The sequence below is a fragment of the Pseudorca crassidens genome, chromosome 3 (genome assembly GCF_039906515.1).
Source record: "Pseudorca crassidens isolate mPseCra1 chromosome 3, mPseCra1.hap1, whole genome shotgun sequence".
NCBI classification, from domain to species: Eukaryota; Metazoa; Chordata; class Mammalia; order Artiodactyla; family Delphinidae; genus Pseudorca; species Pseudorca crassidens.
In genome coordinates, this window is record NC_090298.1 from 130,641,034 (window position 1) to 130,666,873 (window position 25,840).

The window sequence follows — 25,840 nt, forward strand, 5'->3', positions numbered from 1 at the left end:
TGTATCTTTCTAGACATTTTTTGTGGTTGAACTTTATATATAATTGAAAAAACAAAAATAGGTTCAAACATTTAAATGATGTGCATGATACATTGTTGAGTGGGGAATAAAAGATTCCAGAACAATTCAGAAAATATGATTCTATTCATCATTAACAAAGCTTGGAAAGATACATCACAAACTGTCGACAGTGGTTCTCTGGATAATGGAAGTGGGAGAATGGAGTCAAGGGTGGGGTAGGAAACATTTTTTGCTTCCTACACTTCTGTACTGTGGTTTTCGTTTTGAATCACAAACCTTTATTGCTTTTAGACTAAATAGCCACAACAAAGATATCACTTCGAAGAAAAACAAAAAAATTATACGTATTGTTTTGTAATCTGCATTCCATGTTTTGTAATTTGCATTTTTCATGAATCATTAACATTTTCCCACATCAAAGAAAGATCTACGTTATCACTTTTAATAGTTTAATACTATTCCCCATGTGGTTATAATTTAATGTATCTCCTATGAATACACATCCAGGTTATTTCTAATTTCTTACTATTAGAAAATAGTGTGACTTGAACAAAACCTTAATTTTACAAACAAAGCCAAATTTCTGAATTAGGAGGTATGTAATGGGTTTGGTCAGAGAGAGTCCTTCTGCTGTTCCACTTTCAAATTGCATCGAAAATACCCTTGAAGAAGTCTGAATTCCCAACAGAGTTCATTTATATGAACAGGTATTCTCTAAAAGAGAATTAGTTATTTGAAAACAGTTCGTGGCAAGCTCAGAGAAAGCTTCCTTACCGCTGTAACCTTGGACTTGACACCCTGCCAAAAAATTTTCACATCATAGTTGTTCTTTATGGAGAATGTATTCCATATACGGATCATGCCATCACCAGCGCCTATCGCCAAACAGCCTGTGTCTACAGGAGAGAAAGCCAGACTGTAGGCAAACCCACCAAGGGAAGGCAGGGTCCAGCAGCACTCCAGGGTGGCCATGTCCCAACATTTTACCTGAAAAGATGAAGGGTTAGGGTCTTTATAAAGAAGGTCAGAGAAACAGGGAAAACAATCAACACTTCAAATAGGATGGGCTCAGAATACATCAGGATAATGTAACTTAACTATTCCAGTAGGAATGAGAAAAAAATAATCAGTTATAAATTGTAGAGCTCAGAGGGATCTTAGAATACATTTATTCCCTAAGATGCCAAGTGAATAGAGAGCACAATAAACTAGAACCCAGGCTTCCTGTTTCCCAGAGTTCAGTGGCCTTTCCACTATACTGTATCACTGTATTACAGCATTGGTAATTTTCTCATTTGGCAGACTCAAAAAAAAAAAGATACAGGTGCCTCAGGACAGTGGAAGAATCAGAGTCGTTATCTTCAAAAGCAAAATATTTTATCATAGCCAGTGGAAGAGGAGTGCTGAGTTTTTAATCGTCACTTGTTTAACAGTGACTTGGAAGAGAACGGTCTGTCAAACAAGCCTAGCTTATTGTAAAACAGAAAGGTGTCTCAAGTAAAGCCGATTGTCTCTTACAGAGACTGTGCCAAGAAGGGATGGCTCTGCTACCTGAACGACAGACGAGGGTATCTGAAAGCTAAGGCTTGATGATCTCGCACAGCCTTCCATGGACACATCTACTCTTCCTTGTTGTACCTGCTTTAGCAAAAAGGCATCTTGGTCGTTTCTCAGCTTTCCCCTACTTTTCTGCTGCTAATGTATTTAATGCCAATCAGTAACAGTAACTCTGAACCTGGAACGCGGGGGCAAGGTGAGGTGTGAGAAATAATGTACGGTTTGAAAAAGCCCTCTAATCCCATGCAAGTCCTCAATCACTGCTGTACAGTGCTGAATGCAAAATAAGCTGTTCTTACATCTCTGTCCATTGATGTGGAAAGCAGCAGCTGTTTGTCATCTTCAGTTTGTAGAGGACATAAATTAAACACAATTCTTGAATGATTCTGCCCTTCTGATGAAGCACTAAAGAGGGTATATTTCCGTCTCCAAGACTGAGTGAGATCCCATAGTAGCAGTTCGCCTCTGTGAAGGAAAAACAAGTATTAGTTCTCTTTCATGAGCAATCTGAAAACAAGTGATTTTGGGCCAGAGTGTGTGGGCCCTCAGCTGCAAAATAATTTGTTCATTGTTCCTTTAAGGAGATAAAAATTACATATTCTGAAATAGGCACAAAATAATCTCTGGAAACACACACACAAAAACAAAAAAAAGTCACTGCCTATGGGGAGGGGAACCAAGTAGTGAAGACAGAGGTGGAGAGGGAGCTTTGGAGTTCCCTGGTGGTCTAGTCATTAGGACTTGGTGCTTTCACTGCAGCGGCCCAGGTTCAGTCCCTGGTTGGGAAACTGAGATCCCGCAAGCTGTGTGGTGTGGCCGAAATATTAAAAAAAAAAGGGAGCTTTACTATATCCTTTCATTCTTTGTGAATCATACAGTTGTACTGGACTACCTTTTGAATAGATTTTCCTAAAAGCTTTAATTATAAAATGCCACAATAATTTGCAGAGCCACAAAGGCTTTAAGACATAGTATGTCTTTTTTGGAGCAGTGGGGATAGTTGGGATGTGACTAACACTTTGGGGTATTTCTATATGCTTTGCCTGTATTACCTCATTTAAAAGCAGGGAACTTGTCTGTTAAATTCACTTATCATCTCAAGCAACTAGAAGCTGGTGCTCAATAAATTTTGCTTAATGAATGGCCATAATCATCCTAAGAGAGAGGAAACACTTATATCCTCCCCTTTTTTCATGTGAAGTCACTGAAGCTCAGAAAAGTGAAGGGTCTTGCTTATGAACAGCCGGTAAGTAACAGATTGATTCTGAAATTCAGTTCCGCCTGACTTCAGAGTCCACACTTAACCACCAGGCCGTACTTATTTGATCTTTTCACAACTCTTATTAGACAGCACAGGTATTAGTTCCATGACTTTTCCATTACAAATGGCCCATTATAATATAAACCTTAGTCACTGCTTTCTCCATCTTCTGTGTCTAGAAAGAAAGGCCTAGGAATTCCTGAGGCTAGAGTGAAGAACAAAATATGTCAGAGAGCATGACCAAAAAGACTTACCCAAAACAGCTGGATACCAGCTGTGTTGGCTGACCCTTGGGCCAATGGAGTGTCAACCAAAGGCGCTCTTTAACAGTTGGGTCTATACCCCCTCCTCTTCTCTTCAGAAAGGGCAATTTCAAAGTCGTCACCACTGCAGATTAAAAGAAGGTCCATGGACAGTCAAGACAATGAAAGTACATGCATGAAGCCACCAGCAGTTCACAACACAGTTCATGTTTAAAAGTTTGTTAGTTTGGTTGCTTAGAATTCAGACCTCATTTTCTCATGGAAATTTACGCATATAGTGGTTAATACTAGTCTAGCACATTTTGGTCAAACAAGCTCTTACAGGCTGTCTCGGCAACTTAAACATTAAGAATATGGTGTGGGGCTTCCCTGGTGGTGCAGTGGTTGAGAGTTCGCCTGCCAATGCAGGGGAAGCGGGTTCGTGCCCCGGTCTGGGAAGATCCCACATGCCGCGGAGCGGCTGGGCCCGTGAGCCATGGCCGCTAAGCCTGCGCGTCCAGAGCCTGTGCTCCGCAACGGGAGAGGCGGCAAGAGTGAGAGGCCCACGTACTGAAAAAAAAAAAAAAAAAGAATATGATGTATCTGGGAAAATGAGGTTCCAACTGGGATTGAGAACCCAGGTGGTAACACAACCCAAGATTCTTCAAAGTTGGAAGGACAGAGAGTAGGACTCCATCTTCTAGCTGGCAAGAAATCCAACAACGGGGACAAATTTGGCAGTTGCGGTGGTAAGTTCTCCACTCCTGACATGCTACTGACCAGATGTTCTTAGTCCCTACTGTGTATGAGAACTACCACTTGCGCTTCTAAAAATACATATGCCAGGGCTCTACCCCTAGAGATTCTGATTCAGCAGATCCGAGGTGGGGTGTAGGCACTTCCCGCTGATTCTGCGGCATGACCAGAATTGAATACCATTGTATTAGACATCTGTAAGTTCAGAGATTACCCTTTTGGAGGGATTCCTAGCCCAATGTTGTCCCTACTAGGGAGTATCAGCCAAAGTGTGTCCAAAAGCAGTCCACAAACCTTAAAAAATTCTGCTTTCCAAAATTATACTACTAGGTACCACTGACTGAACCCTAACTATGTGCCAAGCACTGTGCTGCTTGCTTTACGTGTACTAATGCATTTGGATAAAGACGAAAAAACTTCCATGGTTTTACATAAATTGGAGAAAGAAGACTGCTGTAAAGAGAAAAGCTAGATTTTTACTGTAAAGGTAGAATTCGGTCTGCCTGGAGTTCCTCTCAATCTATTCAATATAAACTTAAGGTAAAAGTTCTGTTCGAAGAGAAGTTTGGGAAAGCTTATGACTGAGGGTCTCTGTGATTTGGGTAAAGTGAGCTTTCACATTTAAACAGGTACTTCTATATTAGGTATACATTATTAATTCTGCATTTATGCATTAAAAGCTCTAGCTCTATTAAAAAAAAAAAAAAAAAAAAAAAGCTCTAGCTCTAGAGATCTTTTCCATTCCTTCGATCCAGGCCTTGCCAAGTTCAGATATTCCCATTCTCATAATAAACATCTTGCCCTCCAGGCCAGACAGTGATCTTTCTGTGAATGCAATAGAAAACCTCATTGCCAACACCAAAGCCAGATGTTCAGAGTGCAGAGAGCTCCAGCCCAGGCTAAAACTTTCTGGATAGAAAAGTAAAGAACTGCTTTCTGACAGATGACACAACACTGAGGATAACAAGAAATAATAAGCTTCTACTTCTACTGGATTGATAATAAGTTATATCACAAAGGAAATGTTAAATGTCAGTCTTACCTCGGCCTCTAGAGCAGCTCCAGATACGAATGGTCTGATCTTTGCTTCCAGTGGCTAAGTAGCAGCCTTTTTTTACTGGAGTTTGTGCTATAACTTTCCCATTGGGGATTTCAAGTTCTTCTAGGGTAGAGATGGTAATTTTGTTTTTAATTTGCATTAAACATGCACTTATCAAAGAAAAATTAGTTTGCAAGGGTTCCTGAAACTTACTGTTTTCATAGATTTGATCTGTAAAATCTAGTTTTAAACATAATTCAAATTGTACTATTCTACCTAATTTGTTCTTTAGGTCTAAAGAGTACTGAACCCTCTTAAATCATCTCTACCTGAATTTTCCTCTTGATTTATGAATAAACAATCTTCACCAGGCAGGGGGCACCAGGCTATGGAATGGATCTCATCATCGTGGCCTCGAAGCCTGTGTATAACTTCTCCTTTCTTGCTGATGTCAATTATAACCACTATGCCATCCTTGTAGCTAAAAAACGAGAGTTAGAAATATTACTGAAAAATGAAGACAGACTGTCTTTCTAGGAAACATTTTGGCTTAGGAGTTATTGTGCATTTCTAAAAGTTAAGTGCATTTGGGGTGGGGGGAAGGAAAAAGAGCAAGAAATAATCTTGTTCTGTCCTTATTCCAAAGTACTTATTTCATGTTTTCCAGTTTTTAAAAAAACCTTCCCCCATGCCAAACTCCTGGCATTAAGTTATACTATACACATTGCCTGTCACGAAGCTCAAACAGTGGACCATGCCTGTGCCCAAGGGGAACTTACAGAAGAATAGTTCTGACAGGGGCCCAGCAATTTCCCTAATTGGAAATGAATTTGTCCTAATAAACGAAAAATATCTCCTTCCTTTTACAAATGATCTTACTTTTCTAACAAAAGCTGCAGAATTCTAACTTCTAGATCTGGATATTCCAAGGCTGTCATTTTTTGAATTAGGAAGAAACTTAGAAATTGTAATAGTTTTATTTTTTCTTTTTTAATGATGAAGTATTTCAGATACAAGAAATATCTACTCTCTAGCTTAAGAAAAAAAGTATTACCAATACAGTTGAAGTCCTCTGTACATCCCACCCCAATCAAACCTCTCTCCCTTTCTTCCCCAGAGGTAAACTGCTATTCCTAAATTTTGTGTTACATTAATCCTAGCCTTTCTTTGTATATATTCCTAAATAAGATACAGAATTACTTTGTACATTTAGAAACTTCATATAAATGGTATCATGTTGTCTGTTTTTCTGTAGCTTGCTTTTTTCACTCATTCTTTTTGTGAGTCATTCATGTTGACACATGTAACTCTAGTTCCTGGTCAGTCGTTTATACTATTGCATAGTACTCCACTGTATGAATATACCACAAGTTTAGTTACTCATTTTCCTTTTGAAGGGCTTCCATTTTTTTTCTACCATTACAAACAAAAAATGCTATTAAGAATTTTATACACACTTAAGCCAGTTTCAGGTTTGATGCCTAGTAATAGGATGTTAAGATATACACATTTTTGCTTTACTAGAAAGTGCAAAATTGCTCTCCAAAGTGGACATACCTGTTTACATTTCCTATACACTAGACGGTCCTACAGGGAAAAATACCACTACAGCTTTATTTATTTTTTCTCCTTTTGTTAAAAATTTTTTCTCCCCATTACAGCTTTATTTAAAAAACATGAAATCATAGAATATATCAAATCTTTGAAAACACAGACTTTGAAAACCATCAAGATATATAACCTAATAGTCATGTGATCAACCTGTTTTACAATTTCAGTCAAGACTTCAGGGACTGTTTTGAACCTCTAAAAACAAATTCTGATTCAATCCTCTTTGATTGTCTTCCACCTGAAAGACTCTTCTTGTGAATTCCTGCTCATCTTTCAAGGTCGGTTTGATTCACGCTTCTCTGACCCCTGCCTACCACCCTTTCTGCTCCCTCTCTTGTACTCCCACCAAGACAATGCTCCCATTTCGTGGAGACCTCCGATCACAGACCCCTTCCATTTTCACTGTTAACTCACCCACACCTGTCTTCCTGTCCTTTGCCCCATGCAGTGCAGATTTTATGATCCATCATTATATTCACTCCTTAAAAAACACCCTTATCTCCTTTGTTCCCCCTTTCTCTCAGGGGTATTTACTCCACAAAACCCCAAATCTGGTTGAATCCCACCATTTCCTTTCTCAGCCAGTTTGAGTAGTTTACTTAAAATTCATGACCACAATCCTTGGCTTGGCACTCAACCAGGACCACAGGACCTGCAGTTTCTCTCAGTAAGTTCATTTTCCTCTTCTCTGAGATGACTGTATACATACCCTCTTCCTGCATCCAGCTCCTTCCCCACCCTGAACTTGACTCCACCTCTTTGACTTCTTCTCCACCTCTTTCTGCCTCACTAAGAAAATCAGCAGCCATCAGAATGAAACACCCTCCTCTTCCAACAAGATCTGTGAACCTTCTTGCACCTATTTCCACATTCTTAGCTTTTCTTTCTACTTGTGGTCTGGATCCAGTTTCCTCTTGACCTCCCGTTATCACTCATGCATTCTTCACTGTTCACCCCTGCCACAGGCTCCCCCTTTTCTGCCTCAGCATCAGCATAAAAACATGCCTTTGTTATCTTCCATTTAATACTCCCTTGACCCCCATACACCTCCTCTGGCTTCATGTCTATATGCACATTGTCACAACAAACTGTGGAAACATTGTCTCCATGTGTATCTACCTCACCTCCCAGTCTCTTGAATCCACTCCAGTTGAACTTTCTCCTCCTACATTCTTGTGCTTATGTCTAGTATTCAAACTAGAGAGACTGAACATCTTTGGGAGAGAAGTAAATGGAGTGGTAAAGGAGAGGGGATTGTGCTCTCAGGCAGCTCGTGTGAAACAACCTTGGTGATCACTGGGGAGACAGATCCCAATGCCAGATCGCTTTCCCAATTGAGTGGGAGAGCTGAGAACAAGACACAGAGCTGAGTCATTTGACACTTTGGGAGTAAATGTTATAACCAAGGGTAAGTATGGAGGGAAAAAAGATGAAAGAGGACATTTCTGACATTTGGAGGTTGACTGAAGAAATCAGATATGAAGAATGAGTAAAGTACAGTATCATGGAAACCAAGGAAACAAAAATAGAATGGGAGAGACAATGAGGACCCAGAGGTCACAAGAATAAATGATACCAGGGGTGAAGGGAGAGTGGTTAGTACCTGTAAATGGTTTCCTCTGAAGAATAAAGGGACAGGAGAAGGTAAAGAAAATGCAAAATAAGATCATAAACAAAAATAGATCATCAGTGCAGATGGCACAGTACTTACCCAATGGCTACTAAATCTTCATGATGAGGTGAGCAAGTAAGACAGAAAATTGTCCTGGGTTCTATAAAGAGGTGCTGGCTGTCATTTCTGTTAAGCCAGTAACAGAAAACTACTCCTTTTTCATCTCCAGATACCAGTAAATCCTTTACTAGAGGAGACCAATGCAATGCTGATATTGTATGCTTTAAAACAAAACAAAGATATCTTTGCTTTTCATTTGTCAATGCTGAACTTTTTTTTACTTAGTTTTTAACCTGTATAATGCTAGGCACATTATAGGTACTTAATAAATACTGTTAGGACCACTTGTAGAGCAAGACTACATTATAACCAAATGAAAGGAGAATTTAGGCTACTGGGGATCAAAAAGCCATTTAAAAAATTTCTTCCTTTGATAGATTAATGCAAAGTTCTTACTATGATTAACTGAGTCCTTTCCTACATTCTCTAGGCAGGTATATCAATTAATCATCTAGTTTGGAAACAAGTTTCATTCACTTACGGTTTATATCAGGAGTCTTTTTCACGGTAAAGTGCCAGAGAGTAAATATTTCAGATTGTGTGGGCCATACTGTCTCTGTTGTAACTACTCAACTCTGCCACGGTAGTGTGCAAGCAGCCAATACTTAAAATTGTAGACAGTACTTAAATGAATGACTGTGATTGTATTCCAATGAAAGAATTCGCAAAAGCAGGCAGCAGTGCAGTTTGCTGACCTCTGATTTATATGTATCTCCTTCCATAAAAGTTTTGAGGTACCTTACAGTATAGAGCTCCTAATCTAATGAACAAACACAATTATAAAAGTTACCTTGCACAGATGAGCTAGCAAAACTATACTTGAAGGAAGAGAACTCTGGTACAGATAAATAATAATGGTCTGAGAAACCAGCAAGTCATGGTACCTGATGGAGCGCATGTTCCGTCACAACTGTTTTTGTCTCTACATCCCAGATTTTCACAGTCCCGTCATCAGAGCTGGTGGCGCAGAGGTTGTATTGACCCGGGTGATGACAAAACGTGAAGCCAGACACCCTTTCGGTGTGTCCCACCAACTCCCCTATGACTTCAAGCAAAACCAGACTCCAGATTAAAGTGCTACCTAGGATTCCAGGCAGAATCCTTCTGTTGTTAGATGGTGATTGGGGCCTCACTTATCCCATGGAATAACAAACATTTCCAGGGACTCACAATCAGAAACCCCAACTGCTGGTATTGGCTCTGCCACCTGACTTCAGACAAGTCTTTTTATCTTCTTGGGTCTCAGTCTTCTCAACTGTAAAATACCATTCATATCACTTGATGTGCCTAGTTCTTAGGCTGAGGAGCAGCTCAAGTGAAGAATGTAAAAGGGATTCCTATTTAGATCTGGCCAGAAGTCATTTGGAAAAGAATAAGTATCTGGCATACCATATCCCAAGACATAATCAAAACCTAGTTTAGAGCCTGAAAGCATCCGGCTCAAGTCATTCATCTTACAGAAATGAGTATCATATATTTGTAGGATCTCTCTTAGGACCTGGAGCTGTAGGCAGCACCCAATCCCAGGAAGGCTCTCAGGGGGCCCGCACGCACTGGGTTGGGGAGGAAGGGCTAGGTGTTATAAATTCCTGGCGAGACACATGGGTAACTCTTCAGTAAGCCAGCGGATCCACGTGAGAGCGCCAGGAGGCGGGACCACTCAGCCGCAGCGTGGTGTACAGCCAACCTCGGAGACCGGGACACGACTCAGTTTGGATGACTGTGAGCGGACCCTTCTCCCTGCCCGTGTCTCAGTTTCCCCATCAATAGAGAGGGGGGTGGATGGACACGCCCACTCGGCGCCCCCGGGGAACGCAATTAGTGCAGGAAGGCTGGGGCCAAGAGGTGGGGAATTACCTCGAAATGGAGACGTCCCTGGGATCACGTCCGCTCCCGGGCCCACGCGGACAAGGAAGACAGAGGTCCGCGCCGCGAAGCCGAAGAGGCCCCCGGGCACGGCATCGCTGCATCGGGAGCAGTACCAGTTAGGGGAGGGCGGCAGCGTGCGCGGTTCCTGTCCCATGATCACGAGCAACCGGGAATGAGGCAGACAGTTCGTAGCCCTACGCCAGAGACGGGAAGGGGGCGGGGTTAATTTAGAGCCCCGCCTCCTGGGGCACGCCGCTACGGCGCGCGCGGAGGTCCAGGTCTCACTGCGCGCGCCGCTCCTGCGGCCTCGGGGCTGGGGAAGGCTGGGCCCTGCGGGCGGCTTTTTGCTCCATCAGTGCCGCCTGCGGCTGGAGGGTCTGGTGCTGCTGGTTAGGTATTCTCACTTGCTACAGCAAGGAAGGTTAATTAAAAGGTTAGAATGATGGAGTCACCTCCCCGCACTGCTGGTTTATTCTCTGGACCTGTTCAACCCTGTCCCATCAAATATTTTTTTAAAGCTATGTGCCGGGGCGCCTTGGTAGCTCTGGAGATGTTTTAAACGTATCTACAAGAAGACAATTAACAAAAAGATAAAAGTTCGAATCAGAAATCAAAAACAAGGGTTTCTGCAACTGGGTGGAAATTCTGGCTCTGGTTTTTGATACTCAAGAAGCAGCAGAATAGAGTGACTCTCTTTTGATCTGATTAAGTGCCAACTCTATGAAGGGACTGTTTGTGTTAAGTGCTGTGGAGGAAAAAGAACCAAAGTTTCCTTCCAACTCAAACGTCCTAAAATGCTCAGTTTCTGCGCTTACACTCTTCTACTCCGTATTGCTTGTTTTCATTGGATACCAGGAACTCTTGCATATGTAGCAAACGAAACCAGAGCTATCTATGCTAATGAAAAAAATATATATATACACACATACATTTACTTATTCGGATGTGGGTAGGAGCACTAACTTTGGAGGCACCCAACCCTAGACTGACCACTGTTTTTGCCAGGTATTATCTGAGAGACGTTAACCTATCCTAAATCTTTTTTCTCAATTGAAGACCTGATAATACAGGTCTAGTTGGATTGCTGTGAGGAATACACGAGATTTAGTGAAATGCCTGCTGGCCATATATGGTAGCAAGTTCCTGCTGATTATTAACCCTTATCTCTTGGAGGGCAACCTGGAGATTAGCATCATACTTTGTATTTGAACTGTTTGTTCTTTATTTTTATTTATTTATTGAAGTATAGTTGATTTGCAATATTAGTTTCAGGTGTATAATATAGTGATTCACAATATTTAAAGATTATACTCCATTTAAAGTTATTATAAAATATTGGCTATATTTCCTGTGTTGTACAAAATATCCTTGTAGCTTATTTATTTTATACATAGTAGTTTGTATGTTTGTTCTTTAAAAGAGCTTTCACACAATCTCTAGTGATCTTCACAAGCCTGTGCCGTAGGGATACTTAGTTCTTTTGAGAAAACTGAAGCCCTCCCAGGTTAGTTGGCTTGGTTCACGGTCTCTGTTTTCCAAATCCTTTCAGACCATTTGTGAGGTGAGGCTTCGCAGTTTTTCTGGATCCCGACGAATTTTCGGAAACTCGCTAGTCTTTGACCTTTGTTAAGTAATTCTTTCCCAAGCAAGGCTGATCTGACCACACTTTAAGCGCCGGCCGCGTGTTCACGGTCTCCATGACAACACCTCGGGTGTCAGTTGCGGCTGGGTCTCGCGATAAGGGGGGAGGGGTTAAGTCCGGAGAATTGCGCATGCGTTTTGCCCACACGGCTTCTGAACTCGGAGGCTTCCGTAGAGGGCGGGAGAAAGATGGCGGCGGCAATACTGGATCGTTTGGGTAAGGATTTCTTGGTGGGTGGAGGGAGGGAGTGAGGTGGGAGTCTGAATTGACGGCGTGTGTTGATATTGCAGGTGCGTTATGGATGCAGAATCTGAGGGGGAAGCTGGCCTTGGGGTAAGTCTTTCGCCTCGGAGTTGGGGAAGGGTCCAAGCCTTAGTCTTACTAGTCTCAGTTACTTAGAGCCTAAGTGCCAGGCTCTGCTTTAGGCTCTGAGGCTAGCGAATGAGACAGCCAGTCTCTGCTTTGCCACCCTGTGTTTTCACCGCCGTATTGCATAGCCCTGCGGGTATCAGGATTATCTATGACCGACGAGACGTTGTAAATGTCCTTTCTGAACACTTTTTTTTTGATCTTTTTGGATATGGTTAGATTCTCCCGCCCAAATTGGGAGCGTACTTTTCTAGTTATCTCTGTAATTATTTGCTTATTACGGGCAGGGACTGTATTGCAGACAGGTGCGGTTTACATCGTGCCTGACATTGTTAAAATCTTTGTACGCCTTATCTCTTTCTCACAGCATCCTACGTAGTGTAGGTACTGCTATACCCATTTTTTCAGACAAGGAAATTGAAGCCCGCAAAGTAAAGTAAGTTGCCCAAGGTCCGTTAGTTACAGGAATTTTGAAGCTTTATACTATATTTTTAGAGCATTCTTTGACCTCAAGACAAAGCGTTAAGGTTAGGGAATGCAGCTGAAGTCAGTACTGGCAAGAGGCTTTCTCTGCTCCCTTCTTATTGTTCTTCTTCTGTAGTACAGCTGTGGCTCTTTGGAGGTTGATAATCTGATTGTAAATTTTCTGATCGATGTATTTGTTAACATTAATTTTGGTTTAGTCCATAGACTTTGGAGACAGATAAGTTGAGTGTGAGTCCACATTTTAACTGCGATTTTGGAAAAGTTACTTATTCTTTCTCAGCTTTAGTTATCTTCTATGATATGAGAGGAAAATTAGTACTCCCTCATATATTTTTAATCAGGATTAAATGAGATAATGCTTATGAAGTGTTTTGTACAGTGCATGGTGTATAATAATCCCGCTCTAAATCTTAGCTTCCATTAGTGTTTTTATCATTATAAACTACTATTGAGTTCCCATTATATCTAGCTTTGTCTTAGATTCGGCTCGAGGGAGGAAGAGGTGGGCTACAGAAGAAAGTAGGAAGTACTGGCATTTAGGATTTGTCTTCACTGCTTTCGTAGATTATCTTCTATCACCCTACCCCCAACCATGCTGATTTACTTACTTTTTCTGAGTGTGCTGTGCCTTTACTTGTTTCTTGGTTTTTCATAATTTTCTGTCACTTTCTGTCAGTAACAGCAGTCCTCATTATTCAGACCCCTCTTTAACTGTTTCCCCTTCATGATCTCACTAAAAATGAAAGAAATCAATTTCTCCTTTCCTTTAGTATGTGTTCCTTAAATAATGGCTTCATGTATATGTGTCTGTGTCCTTTGCTACCTCGTGTATCCTGGACAGTTAGGGACACTTCTTGTTTTTTTTGTAGCTCCAGTATAGGGTCTTGCACAAAGTGAATATTTTGTTGATTTTTGTTGATTTAAATTGTCCCACACTGACTTATATTGGGAAGCTCTGAGCAAGTAACTAAAGCAGCTTGGCTTCAGTCTTGTCATCTGTGTAATACAAGAGGGTTGGATTTTGCTAGGTAGTCTTGGAGGCTCTTTCTAGTTTTGAAGTTATATAATTTTGCAAGTCCCCATTCTGAACTTTTTAGTGGGGAAATGACCACATGAAAACTAAGTAGAAAAGGCATAACTAATGCTTTTGATGACCGTGTAAAATTTTAGAGATATCTAATTCAGTGGTTGGAAACTTAATTACATACCAATTGCCAGACAGGTAATAGAAATGAATAAACTAGCAGAGGTGGTCTTTGTAAAAAGAGAGTGGTAGGGCCTGTGGCAGTCATAGAGTGCATTCCTCCTCTAAAGGCATTGAATTGGATTAAAAAAAATGCTGCTGACCAAATAAAACTTTTCTGCAGGCTATATTTGGCAGCAGATTGACAATTTCCAACCTTTGAATTTCAAGTCTCCCATTTTACTGATGCATGCATTTGGGAATTTTTGTGACTTACTGAAGGTTACATGGCAAACCTAGGATCTAAACAAAAAATTCTCTGGGTTAAAATAGTGCTGTATCACATCCTGGGAGGAACTGAGTGATGAGCCCTGAAGGGGTTTGTCGGAGGAGTCTTTCTGGAAGAGGTGAGTTTAAGTTTAAAGAATGAAGAGTATATTTTGGTGGTTTAAAAGTTTGAAGGCACTGGTTACTAAGCTGTACATAGGTTAAAATTCTCCACAAGATAAACCAAGTTGGAAATGTCATGAATCGGCAATTTGGTGGATAAATGATGAGAACAGTGTGATATATTTGAATAAATACTGGGCTTCAGGTGATAGAGCTGGATTTTAGGTCTCTGTCAGGGACAGGTATTGCGGTCTTGGGCCATTTGTTTAACTTCTGTGAGGCTCAGTTTCCTCATATCAAAAAATGAGGATAATATTTAACTTCAAGGGTGGTTGTGAGAACTAAGAGACTAATACGTAAAATGTCTATTTTAGCGCCTGGCACTGTGGAGGTGTTGACTGGGGATGATATTGCTGTGAAGTTGTTTGAGAGGAATCAGATTTAATGCTGGAACCAATCAGTAGTTTTTCAACACTCTTAGATGAGATTACATATTTCATCTATCAGCCCTACTTTTGTAGAACAACTGGCAGGAAGATAAGAAACTGAAATATACATTAGCCTATTCAGTTGAGTCACTCTTAAGAGACTTTTCCAGTGTAAGGGGTAGCAATTACCTCTTGTTTTCATGCATCCATGCTTTCAATGTTCTGAGTGCCATGGCCAGCAGATTTGACAGCCCCGCTGATTTGTGCTCTCTTAAATAGATCTTATCCTATGATCTGAGGGCTCGTGATTCCTTGCCCTTTAGGACAGTGGTTCTTAAATTTGAGTCACAGACCTCTTTGAGAGTGTGGCGAAAGCCACAAGAAATGTTCCCAGAAAAATGCATATCGCATTCATAGTTTGGCTTGTAATTTCATAACCCTTAGTATAGGAATCTTTGCACTGGGACATCATAACGAAACAAAAGGACAATAATGATACACAATAATAAACGTAACTACACAATAATGATTAGTGGTGTAAAGTATGTTGGAAAATGTGTCAGGCAGTGACCCTTGTGCTAATGGGTGAAATATTTTCCTCAATATATTTTGAGAAATTTCAGTCGTATAGGAAAGTTGAAAGATTACAATGTCCTTCAGCTGGATTCATCAGTTGTAAACATAACTCTATAAATGTACATGCTTTTTTCCCTGAATCATTTGAAAGTGAATTGTACATGTTATGGTACTTTACTCCTAATCACTTCAGGTTGTATTTCCTGAAAGTGACAACAGTCCCCAAGAACCACAAACCATGATCAAAATGGTATAATTTGGTGATCTTTTATTTTAATGTTTTAGTTAAGAGGATTCAAATAGAAATCAAGTGTATGCTGACATTTACTTTTTTTTTTGAGGGGGGTGGGCTGCGCTGTGTGGCTTGCGGGATCTTAGTTTCCTGACCAGGAACTGAACCTGTGCTCCCTGCAGTGGAAGCATGGAGTCCTAAGCACTGTACCGCCAAGGAATTCCCTGACATTTACTTTTTTTCTTTTTTAGTTTATTTTTGGCTGCACTGGGTCTTCATTGCTGTGCACGGGCTTTCCCTAGTTGTGGCAAGCAGGGGCTACTCTTTGTTGCGGTGCGCAGGCTTCTCACTGCGGTGGCTTCTCTTGTTGTGGAGCACAGGCTCTAGGTGCACGGGCTTCAGTAGTTGTGGCGTGTGGGCTCAGTAGTTGTGGCTCGTGGGCTCTAGAGCACGGCCTCAGTAGTTGTGGCACATGGGCTTAGTTGCTCTGTGGCTTGTGGGATCTTCCTGGACCAGAGATCAAACCTGTGTCCCCTGCATTGGCAGGCAGATTTTTAACCACTGCACCACCAGGCAAGTTTCCTGACATTTACTTTTGAAAAAAGAAAAATTGACCATTATTGAGGCTTGACAATAAGCCCTAAAATGGCCATGCATTAAAACAAGGAGACCTTATAGATGGACATTTTCAATTCCATAATATTTATGTTTGTTTAGTGAGTCTCTTGTTTATGTGACACTTCATTCCTTTGAAAGCACTCTCAGGACTCTTCTTTCAATCAGAGTTTGTATCTCCTTCATGTCTCACTCATGGATCTGAAAGGTTTCTGTATTAGTTTCTTAGGGCTGCTGTAAGAAATTACCCCAAACTGGGTGACTTAAAACAAATGAAATTTATTCTCCCACAGTTCTGGAGGCCAGAAATCCAAAATCAAGGTGTCAGTAGGGCTGTACTCCCTCTGGAGGCTATAGGGGAGAATCCATTCCTTGCCTCTTCCGGCTTCTCTCTGTCTTTACCTCACCTTTCCCTCCTTTTTTCTGTTTCAAAACTTTTTCTGCATCTTTCTCATTAAGAAAAACACAATTACATTTAGGGCCAAACAAGATAATCCAGGATAAGCTCCTCCTCTCAAGATCCCTAACTTAATTACCTCCTTTTCTATAGAATGTATTATTCACAGATTCTGGGAGTCAGGATGTGCACGTATCTTTGGGGCCAGCATTCAGCCCACTGTATTCTCTTTCAAAACAGGTCTATTGTATCATCTTCAGGTCCTTTTTTTCGGAAAGATGCCCTGTAAATCACACCTTTACTTTTGCTATGCCTTTAACCTGGAGTGCTCTTTTACCAGATTTCTGAACGTGGAAGTCCATACTTTGTTCAACACTCAGCTCAAGTCCCAACTCCTTAAAGCCATCCTGATTACCCCAGCCCCCCTGTGACTTCTTCTGACATTGTAATGCCTGTTGCACATTATGGTTAATCCTTTATCTCTCTAACTGAATTCTAAGTCACTTGAGGGCTGGAAATAGGTTTTATGTCTCTTTGCATTCCCATCACCTAGAATAGTACCTGTAGTACCCTATCCTTATTACTTGGTCAGTAAGTGTAAGTTGAACCATCAGTCAGCCTGAACAGATGCAAGTTGTAGTCTGAGAGATTGCCAGAAATGAGATTCAGGTTTTTCCACTCCAGTGCCAAGAAGGAATCCTAATGGCAAATTAAGTATAGGTACAGATTTCCAGCTTTATGTAATAGAATAGTTTATGCTGATTATACAAATTCTTTTAAGTATTCCTTAGGACAAAATGAGGGCTTTAGAAGCTCTATATACCCATGCAGTTAGTTACTTACTAGAATATGACTGTTATTACTCTGAATGATACAGTAGTGATCTGAAAGGTTTAATGCCTTATTTTCACATGATTATTGACACCAGAGGCTTCCACTAGCTTTTCTGAGGGAAGGTGTTAGATCTGTGAACTAGGAAGTTGAACAAGAATACATTTATAAACTTTCTGATTTATTCTCAGATTCTTTTTAAAAATTGTTCTACTGAGAATTGTGACTTTTTAAATTTGTTCTCATCCCCTCTATAGTGGGCCAAACTCCCAAAAGTATATAAGTATAAATAAAAATAAATGAATAAATATGTGCTATATCATGAAAAAGAAGAGTAACATGGGGGCAGGGAAGAATGAAACATTTTAGATAGCCGCTTTGAGGCTGTGCTAGCTTACCCCGAGAGGTTACAGGTTGGAGATCTCTCTGATGAATCAAGCCTACAGATATGTTTTGTTTGTATGTTATATTGTGTTTAAAACCTTCTTTTTCAATCAGTGTTTAAAAAGTAGTAGCTTGCTCATAAAAATATAGGTTTCTAGATTCTATTATGCATTGCAAAGCATGGCAACAATTTTCTAGAGCAGAAGAGTGTACCACTCTTTAGATGGGATGTATATTCTTCAGTTTTCCTCATTTTCCAACCAAGTGTGAAATTTTTACATAGGTACCTATACCCAGCCCTCTTATTTATATTACCTGGCTGCCCCCTGTATTCTCTAATTCATTCTACAAATGTGTATGTAGTGCCTGCCGTGTGCCAGGCTGTTCTAGCACTAGGAATTTTGTAGTGAACAAAGAACATAATCATTGCTCTCATGGAGTGTACAATCTAGTGAGGGAGGCAAATAATAAGTAAAATACTGAGTATATTAGATAGTGACAACTGCTTAGGAGAAAATGAGAGCAGAGAATGGGAATAGGAAGTGTGTGTATACAAGAGGGAGGTTGCAGTTTTAGATAGGAAAGGCCTCATTAAGATAGCATTTGTGGGGCTTCCCTGGTGGCGCAGTGGTTGAGAGTCCGCCTGCCGATGCAGGGGATGCGGGTTCGTGCCCCGGTCCGGGAAGATCCCACATGCCGCGGAGCTGCTGGGCCCGTGAGCCATGGCCGCTGAGCCTGCGTGTCTGGAGCCTGTGCTCTGCAACGGGAGAGGCCACAGCGGTGAGAGGCCCGCGTACCTCAAAAAAAAAAAAAAAAAAAAAAGATAGCATTTGTGTAAAGATCTGCAAGAAACCAGGGAGCAGGCTGTCAAGGCACGTCAGCATCTGGGTAAACACCGTTCTAGAGAGGTGGGACATAAGTGCAAAGGCCCTGAGGAGGGAACATACCTAGTATGGTCAGAAGCGGTGAGTGAGGAGGGGAGGTCGTAGTAGGAGATGAGGTCAGAAGAAGGAATAGGAGATCATGTAGAGCCTTATGGATCATTGTAAGTACTTTGGTTTTTATTCTGAGATGGGAAACCATTGGTGGATTTTCAGTACAAGAGTGATATGATCGGACTTATGTTTATGGGTGGTGGCTCTTTCAGTGTTCAGAACAGACCAGAGTGGGGATGAGGAGCAAGGATAGAAGTAGAGACCACTGGATATTTCAAGTTTGAGATTATGGTGGCTTGGATTAGGGTGGCTGTGAAGGTGGGTGATTGGTTGGATTCTGGCAGTGCCTTAACAGCAGCTGACAGGACCTGTTGGTGAATTGGACGTGGGTTGTGAGAAAGAAGGGTGACACCAGGGTTTACGACCTGAGCAGATGGAAGCGTGGAGTCACCGTTTGCTGAGATAGGAAGACTTCCAGAGGAGCAAGTTGGGGAGACCATCAGGAGCTCGATTTGGGGCTTGTGAGTGTGAGGTAGAGACGTGAGGATGCAATTGGATATATGAGTTTGGAGTTCATAGAAGGCCTGCGGGTTTGGGAGCCATCAGTGTATGAACGGTATTTAAAGCCATGAGTCCGGTTGACTTCACTCTGAGAGTAGATAGAAAGCACAAGAGTCCAAGGATTTATTCCTACCTGAGGCAGCCAACATTTACAGATCAGGTTGAGGAGGACAAAACAAAGGAGACTAGAGAAGTGTCTAGAGAGGTGAGAGGAAAACCCAGAGTGTGTAGTGTCCTGGAACTCAAGTAAAGAAAGTGCCTCAAGGAAGAGCAGGTGACCAGATGTGATATTATGATTTATGACAAATAGGCCAAAATATATTTCTCATGTATGTTTTGTCTTTGTCCATGGTTCTGGCTCACAGCTCCCAAAACCCTTGGAATTTCCTGAGCCATAGGGTTATGGCAGCTTCTTTTGTCATCATATTTGTTCTCTTGTCCTCAGTTTATGGCTTCAGAGCCGTAAAGTGAAATGGGTGTCTTGTTATTCCTGACATGGCCCCTTTCCACCACAACTGGGTTTATGCTAATGAGGTGAATTTGGGGAAGCACCTAAGGATGGGGGTTGGTTGCTAGGGGAACCAACCATGAACAGAGGGGTGGAACTTTTAGTCCCACCACCTCCTGGTTTCCAGGGAGGGGAGAAGGACTGGAGGTTGAATCAGTTACCAAAGGCCGATGAGTTAGTTAATCCTGCCTATGTAATGCAGCCTACATAAAAAGCCAAAAGGAGGGGGTTCAGAGAGCTTCTGAGTGGGGAACCAGAATGCTTCTATGGTCACTGTGCTGGGCCCCAAGTTTCATGAAGACAGAAGCTCCTTTGTTTGGGACTTTGCCCTATGTATCTCCTCATTTGGCTTTTGATTCATATCTTTTACTGTCTTTCATAAAAAATCAGTAATCTAGTGAGTAAATGGGTTTCCTGAATTTTGTGAGCTGGTGAAGCAAATTAATCAAACCCAAGAAGGGCATCATGAGAACCTCTTGATTTATAGCCAGTTGGTCAGAAGCACAGGTAACAACCTGAGCTTGTAATTGGCATCAGAAGTGGAGGGTGGTCTTGTGGGACAGAGCCCTTAATGTGATGCTGTTCCTAGGTAGAGAGTGTCAGAATTGAATTTAATTGTAGGACACCCAGCTGGTGTCAGAACGTTGCTTAGTGGTGGTGTGAGGAATTTATTTTTGGCAGCACTGGGTCTTCATTGCTGTGCCTGTGCTTTCTGGAATTGTTGGGTAGTCAGAGAGCCCTTTTACCAGGGATACTTAGATCATTCTCAGATGAGGACTGAGAATTGTCCACTGGATTTTACAACACAGATATCTTCGATGACCTTGATAAAGCACTTTTGATGGAATGATGGGAGGGGGTTAAGGATGAATGGGAGGGCTGGAATTAGAGACAGGGAGTTTAGGTAACTCAGTCAAGGAGTTTTGCAGCAGTAGCTAGAGGGAGTTGGTCAGGGGACAGTTAAGTTGGGAGATATTAAAGTATATTTGTTTGCTGATGATAGTGTTCCAATAAAGAAGAAAAATTGATGATTTAAAGGGGGAAGAAAGAATTGCCAAAGCAGTGCCCTTGAGTAGATGGGAAGAAATGGGATCTAGGGAGCAAGGGATGAGATTGGTCCTGATTAGGGCATAGACTTGCATTCATAGTAACAAGTGAAGATAGTACGTGTGTATGGGTATGGATGCTGGTGGGTATATAGATTAGGTGGTGGGGGCTTGTGGAAGTTCTCTTCTTCTTTTTTAAAAGCAACAATTAATTAATTTAATTTATTTAGTTGTGCTGGGTCTTAGTTGCAGCAGGCAGGCTTCTTAGTTGTGGCTCACCTGCTTCTTAGTTGCGGCCAGCAGGCTCCTTAGTTGCAGCTCGTGGGCTCCTTAGTAGCAGCTTGCCAGCTCCTTAGTTGTGACATGCATGTGGGATCTAGTTCCCTGACCAGGAATTGAACCCCGGCCCCCTGCATTGGGAGCTCAGATTCTTAACTGAGGGAAGTCCCCTGGAAGTTCCCTGGAAGTTCTCTTTTGATTTTTCAATTTTCTCAGGGAATAAGCACAATTTTCAGCCAAGACTGAGGATGAGGGAGGAGATACGGGAGGTTTAACTAGCAAGGAAGAGGTATGAAGTTTGTCTACAGAGCCTAGGAGAGTAAATGGACTAGAGAAATACAGTAGGAATGCCAGGCAGCCTTAAGGGCCCGCTTATTCTTATGAATAAGAATGTAAAATTTAGGCATTCAGTCATTATTGCTTTACAGAGTGAGAAAATCTGACTTACTAACCATCCACATGTGTATGGCGTGATAACTGGAACCTTTTGGAACAGAGAGGTCATGCTCCCTAGTCTGCAAAAACTAGCACTGTCATTTTGTTTTTGTTTGTGTGTTTGTTTTAATACTGCTTTAGCTAATAGTGACTTCCAATTGGGAGCAGTTTTGTCTCTCACCTCCCCCCAGGAGACATTTGGCAACATTTGGAGGCGCTGCAAGATTGTCACAAGGCAGGGGTGCTGCTGGCATCTAGTAGGTAGAGGTGAGGGATGCCACTAAGCATCCTTATGACGAAGGCACAGGAGAGCCCTCACAACAGAGTGTCCTGCTTAAAATGTCAGTAATGCTGAGGTCGAAAAACTCTGAACTTACCATGGTCCATAGTTGCTGGGATTTCACTTTTTTTGTTTGCTAAATTCTTGTTTCCTTGTTTGATTGTCCTTGACTTTCACTAAGTACTAAAATTATACTGAGTTATGAGAATATACATATCACTTCAGCTTTTTATTTTAGATTTTAATGGAGGCAAGAGGGAGGATGTTCTTTTATTCAGCCTCAAGTGTGGGATTAATGTTTTCTGAAGTAAATTTGGAACAAAGAACTTTTTACCTTGATGCATCTAATAACATGAGTTTTTTTTTTTTTTTTTTTAATTGCGGTACGCGGGCCTCTCACTGTTGTGGCCTCTCCCGTTGCGGAGCACACTCTCTGGATGCTCAGGCTCAGCAGCCGTGGCTCACGGGCCCAGCTGCTCTGCAGCATGTGGGATCCTCCCGGACCGGGGGACGAACCCGTGTCCCCTGCATCGGCAGACGGACTCTCAACCACTGCGCCACCAGGGAAGCCCACGTGACTCTTTTTGAATTATGGTTTTCTCAGGGTATATGCCCAGTAGTGGGATTGCTGGGTCGTATGGCGGTTCTATTTTTAGTTTTTTAAGGAACTTCCATACTGTTCTCCATAGTGGCTGTATCAATTTACATTCCCACCAACAGTGTGCAAGAGGGTTCCTTTTTCTCCACACCCTCTCCAGCATTTATTGTTTGTAGATTTTTTTGATGGTGGGTTAGGCGGATTCTTAACCACTGTGTCACCAGGGAAGTCCCCCAACTTCCTTTTCTTGAATTTGTTTTCTTTAGTGACTCTTCACAGGCTTTCTTACATAAAGTGGTCTCATAAAAGCCTTAAGTTTTGGGAATTCCCAGGCGGTCCAGTGGTTAGGACTCAGTGATTTCACTGCCGTGGCCTGGGTTCAATCCCTGGTCGGGGAGCTAAGATCCTGCAAGACGATTGACATGGCAAAAAAAAACAAAGCCTTAAATTTTGAACTAGTTTTATTTTCGATTGTACTTTATGAGCTCTTCGTTTCCTGCTTTAACTTAGTGTTATTCCAATAGTTGGCCAGGAGAGGGCGCATGAAACTTTTTGATTTAGTATACTTCTGAATTAAAGACCCCGTTTGTAATCATATTTTACTTTGATTTGATTACAGTTGTTTAGTATTTGGTTGATAATTCATTTTATGAAGCATTTGAGCCCTGAAAGTATTGTAGGCGTTCGGAAAGCTTTTTCATTATTGATTCATAATGTGTTTAATTTATTAGCCATTGTATTTAATTCACTGAATGTGTATTGAGGATTTGAGGAGTATTGAACACTATGCTAGGTATGGGGGATATAGAAGGCATGGGCCTCACCCTCAAGCAGTCTTTCAGACTGTTTAGTATAGTAGTGGTTTCACTGAAGAGTTAAAGAGAAGCCAAGGTATTCATATTTCTGTAATCCTGCTGTCATCCATGAGATGAAAGAAGAATTAAGGTTTGGAGAGACCCTGGAGATGAAGTACGCCAATTCCTCTTCTCATCGATAAAGAAATTGACAAACTTAGTGCACCCACGAATTACAACTTCATAGAAACAAATGATCATGATTATAAACATGAGAAGAAGGTTTGAAATTGTGTAATACGAAGTTTACACAATTCAAACAGTTCAGACTGTTTATTTTTTTTGAGAACAGGAGACATGAACTGTTCAGAGGGCCTAATTTAAAGTTAATACTAGCTACCAGTGTTTATCTTGTGCTAGACTTTGTAGGGTGTTGTATGTTAATTATTTATATACCACCAACAGAATGAAGTAGGTATTCTTCTCATTCTAAAAGTAATAATCTCAAATTTATTGAGCCCTATTATGTGTCAGGTTAAGTATTTTCCTTAAAGTATCTCATTTGAGCTCCTTAAGAAGCCTGTGTGGGAGGCTTCCCTGGTAGTCCAGTGGTTAAGACTGTGCTTCTACTGCAGGGGCGTGGGTTCTATCCCTGGTTGGGGAACTAAGATACCGTATACCTTGCGGTGTGGCCAAAAAAAAAAAGAAGGCTATGAGGTAATTACTATTATTACTCCATTTACTGATGAGAAAACTGAGGTCTAGAAAGTTATGTGCATTCCCCAAGGCCATTCTTCTAGTATTAGAGTTAGGATTTAGACCCAGGTCTAGTTGACTCTGTAGTCTCTGCCCTCATCACCTGGCTTATAGTTTTATTAGAAAATTCTGTCCTCTTACATCCAGGAACTCATTCTTCTGCAGCCACCTTACAGTTCAGGAGTAATACAACTCATTGCTATACGGCTGGCAAGAACAGAGTACTAAGGCAATGGGGGGATTGGTTCTCTTGGAGAAGGGATCTGGTTCACATTGAGGTGATACCTGAGCTGGGACTTAAAACAGGACAAGCGTTTCATTTAGGAGATAATAAGGGAGGAGAAAACAACATGAGCAAAAGTGTAAAGATATGAAAGAATGTGGCTTGTTCAGGGAACAATGAATGTTTGTGTCATTAGGCTTTAAGGTGAATAAGCTGAGATGGCCAGGCTGGTGTGAGATTATGGAAGGCCTTCTGTGTCTTGTTAAGGAGTTTAGACTATATTCTGAGCAGTAGGGAAACACCAGAGTTGTTATTTGGCTATATCCAGATGTAAACAAAAGTAGACAATATGACGAACCCTCATGAACCCATCACCCAACTCCAACAATTATTAACTCATGATCTATCTTGTTTTCTTGTTTTATCTAGAGCCCCTGCTCTTCCCCATCATATTTTGAAACAAATCCCAGATAGTATATTATTTCATCCATAAATATTTCACCATGTATCTTATTAAAAAATACCAAATGCCCAGTTAATGTTCAAATTTCCAATGGTTAAATAACTTTTGTACTTTTAAGATTATAGTAGTCCACACTTAAAAAAGTCTTTTTAACATTTCTTATTTCTTGTAAGGTCAGTTTAGTGGTGAGGAATGCTTTTAAGCTTTTGCTTGTCTGGAAGACTCTGTTTCTCCTTCAATTCTGAATAACTTTGCCAGGTAGAGTGTTCTTGGTTGGAAGTTTTTTTTCTTTCAGCACTTTGAATGTTTTATGCCCCTCCCTTCTGGCCTGCAAAATTTGTGCTGAAAAATCTGTGGATAGGCTTATGGGGGTTCCCTTGTATGTAACAAGACTTTCTGTTTGTTTTTTTTTGCTGCTTTTAATATTCTTTGTCTAACTTTTGACATTTTAATTATAGTGTGTCTTGGTGTGGGTCTCTTTGGGTTCATCTTACTTGGAACTTTCTGGGCTTCCTAGATATGAATGTCTGTTTCCTTCCCCAAGTTAGGGAAGTTTTTGGCCATTATTTCTTTCTCTCTCTCTCTTTTTTTTTTTTTTTTAAGAGGAGTTTGTTGGTTTTTTTAAAATAGGTCTTTATTAGAGTATAATTGCTTCACAATACTGTGTTAGTTTCTGTTGTACACCAAAGTGAGTCAGCCACATGCTTACATATGTCCCCATATCCCCTCCCTCTTGAGCCTGCCTCCCACCCTCCCTATCCCACCCCTCTAGGTCATCGCAGAGCACTGAGCTGATCTCACTGTGCTTTGCTGCTGCTTCCCACTAGCTATTTTACATTTGGTAGTGTATATATGTCCATGGTACTCTCACTTCACCCCAGCTTCCCCCTCCCACCCCATGTTCTCAAGTCCATTCTTAAGAGGAGTTTTTATGGTAGAGTAGAGGGATAGTAATTTATTTATTTACTTATTTATTTATTTTGGCCATGAGCGATCTTAGTTCCCTGACCAGGGATCGAACTCTGGCCCTTGGCAGTAATAGCCTGGAGTCCCAACCACTGGACCGCCAGGGAATTCCCCAGCCATTATTTCTTCAAGTAAGATTTCTGCCCTTTTCTTTCTCTTTCTGGAAGCCCTATAATGCAAACGTTAGTCTGTGTGATATTGCCCCATAAGTCTCTTAAGCTATAGTCAAATTTTTTCATTCTTTTTCTTTTTGCTGCTCTGCTTGGGTCAGTTCCACTGCCTTTTCTTCAAGTTGACCGATTCTTTCTTCTGCTTTATCCAGTCTGCTGTTGAACACTTCTAGTGTATTTTTCAGTTCAGTTATTATATTCTTAA

The 25,840-nt window shown here is 41.3% G+C and overlaps 2 protein-coding genes across 6 annotated transcripts in view; one reads left to right on the plus strand and one right to left on the minus strand.

The window, feature by feature from the left end:
* Positions 1–10,305, minus strand: part of GEMIN5 (gem nuclear organelle associated protein 5) — a 41,665-nt gene extending 31,360 nt beyond the window's left edge. For both annotated transcript variants that reach the window (XM_067732363.1, XM_067732362.1), the window contains exons 1-8: positions 10,077–10,305; positions 9,104–9,264; positions 8,199–8,380; positions 5,206–5,357; positions 4,880–4,999; positions 3,094–3,226; positions 1,878–2,043; positions 796–1,008 (exon numbers count right to left, since the gene is read on the minus strand). In XM_067732363.1, coding sequence (XP_067588464.1) covers positions 796–1,008; positions 1,878–2,043; positions 3,094–3,226; positions 4,880–4,999; positions 5,206–5,357; positions 8,199–8,380; positions 9,104–9,264; positions 10,077–10,242 — 1,293 coding nt within the window. In that variant the 5' untranslated portion in view covers positions 10,243–10,305. The remainder of the gene's footprint in view (positions 1–795; positions 1,009–1,877; positions 2,044–3,093; positions 3,227–4,879; positions 5,000–5,205; positions 5,358–8,198; positions 8,381–9,103; positions 9,265–10,076) is intronic.
* MRPL22 (mitochondrial ribosomal protein L22) overlaps positions 9,806–25,840 on the plus strand; it is a 36,653-nt gene continuing 20,618 nt past the window's right edge. The window contains exons 1-2 of one of the 4 annotated variants that reach the window (XM_067732378.1): positions 9,806–9,941; positions 12,021–12,063. In XM_067732378.1, the coding sequence (XP_067588479.1) occupies positions 9,821–9,941; positions 12,021–12,063 (164 nt within the window). In that variant the 5' untranslated portion in view covers positions 9,806–9,820. Of the gene's footprint in view, positions 9,942–11,615; positions 11,947–12,020; positions 12,064–25,840 lie in introns of those variants that run through there. The other 3 variants (XM_067732375.1, XM_067732376.1, XM_067732379.1) reach the window with 3 other exon arrangements.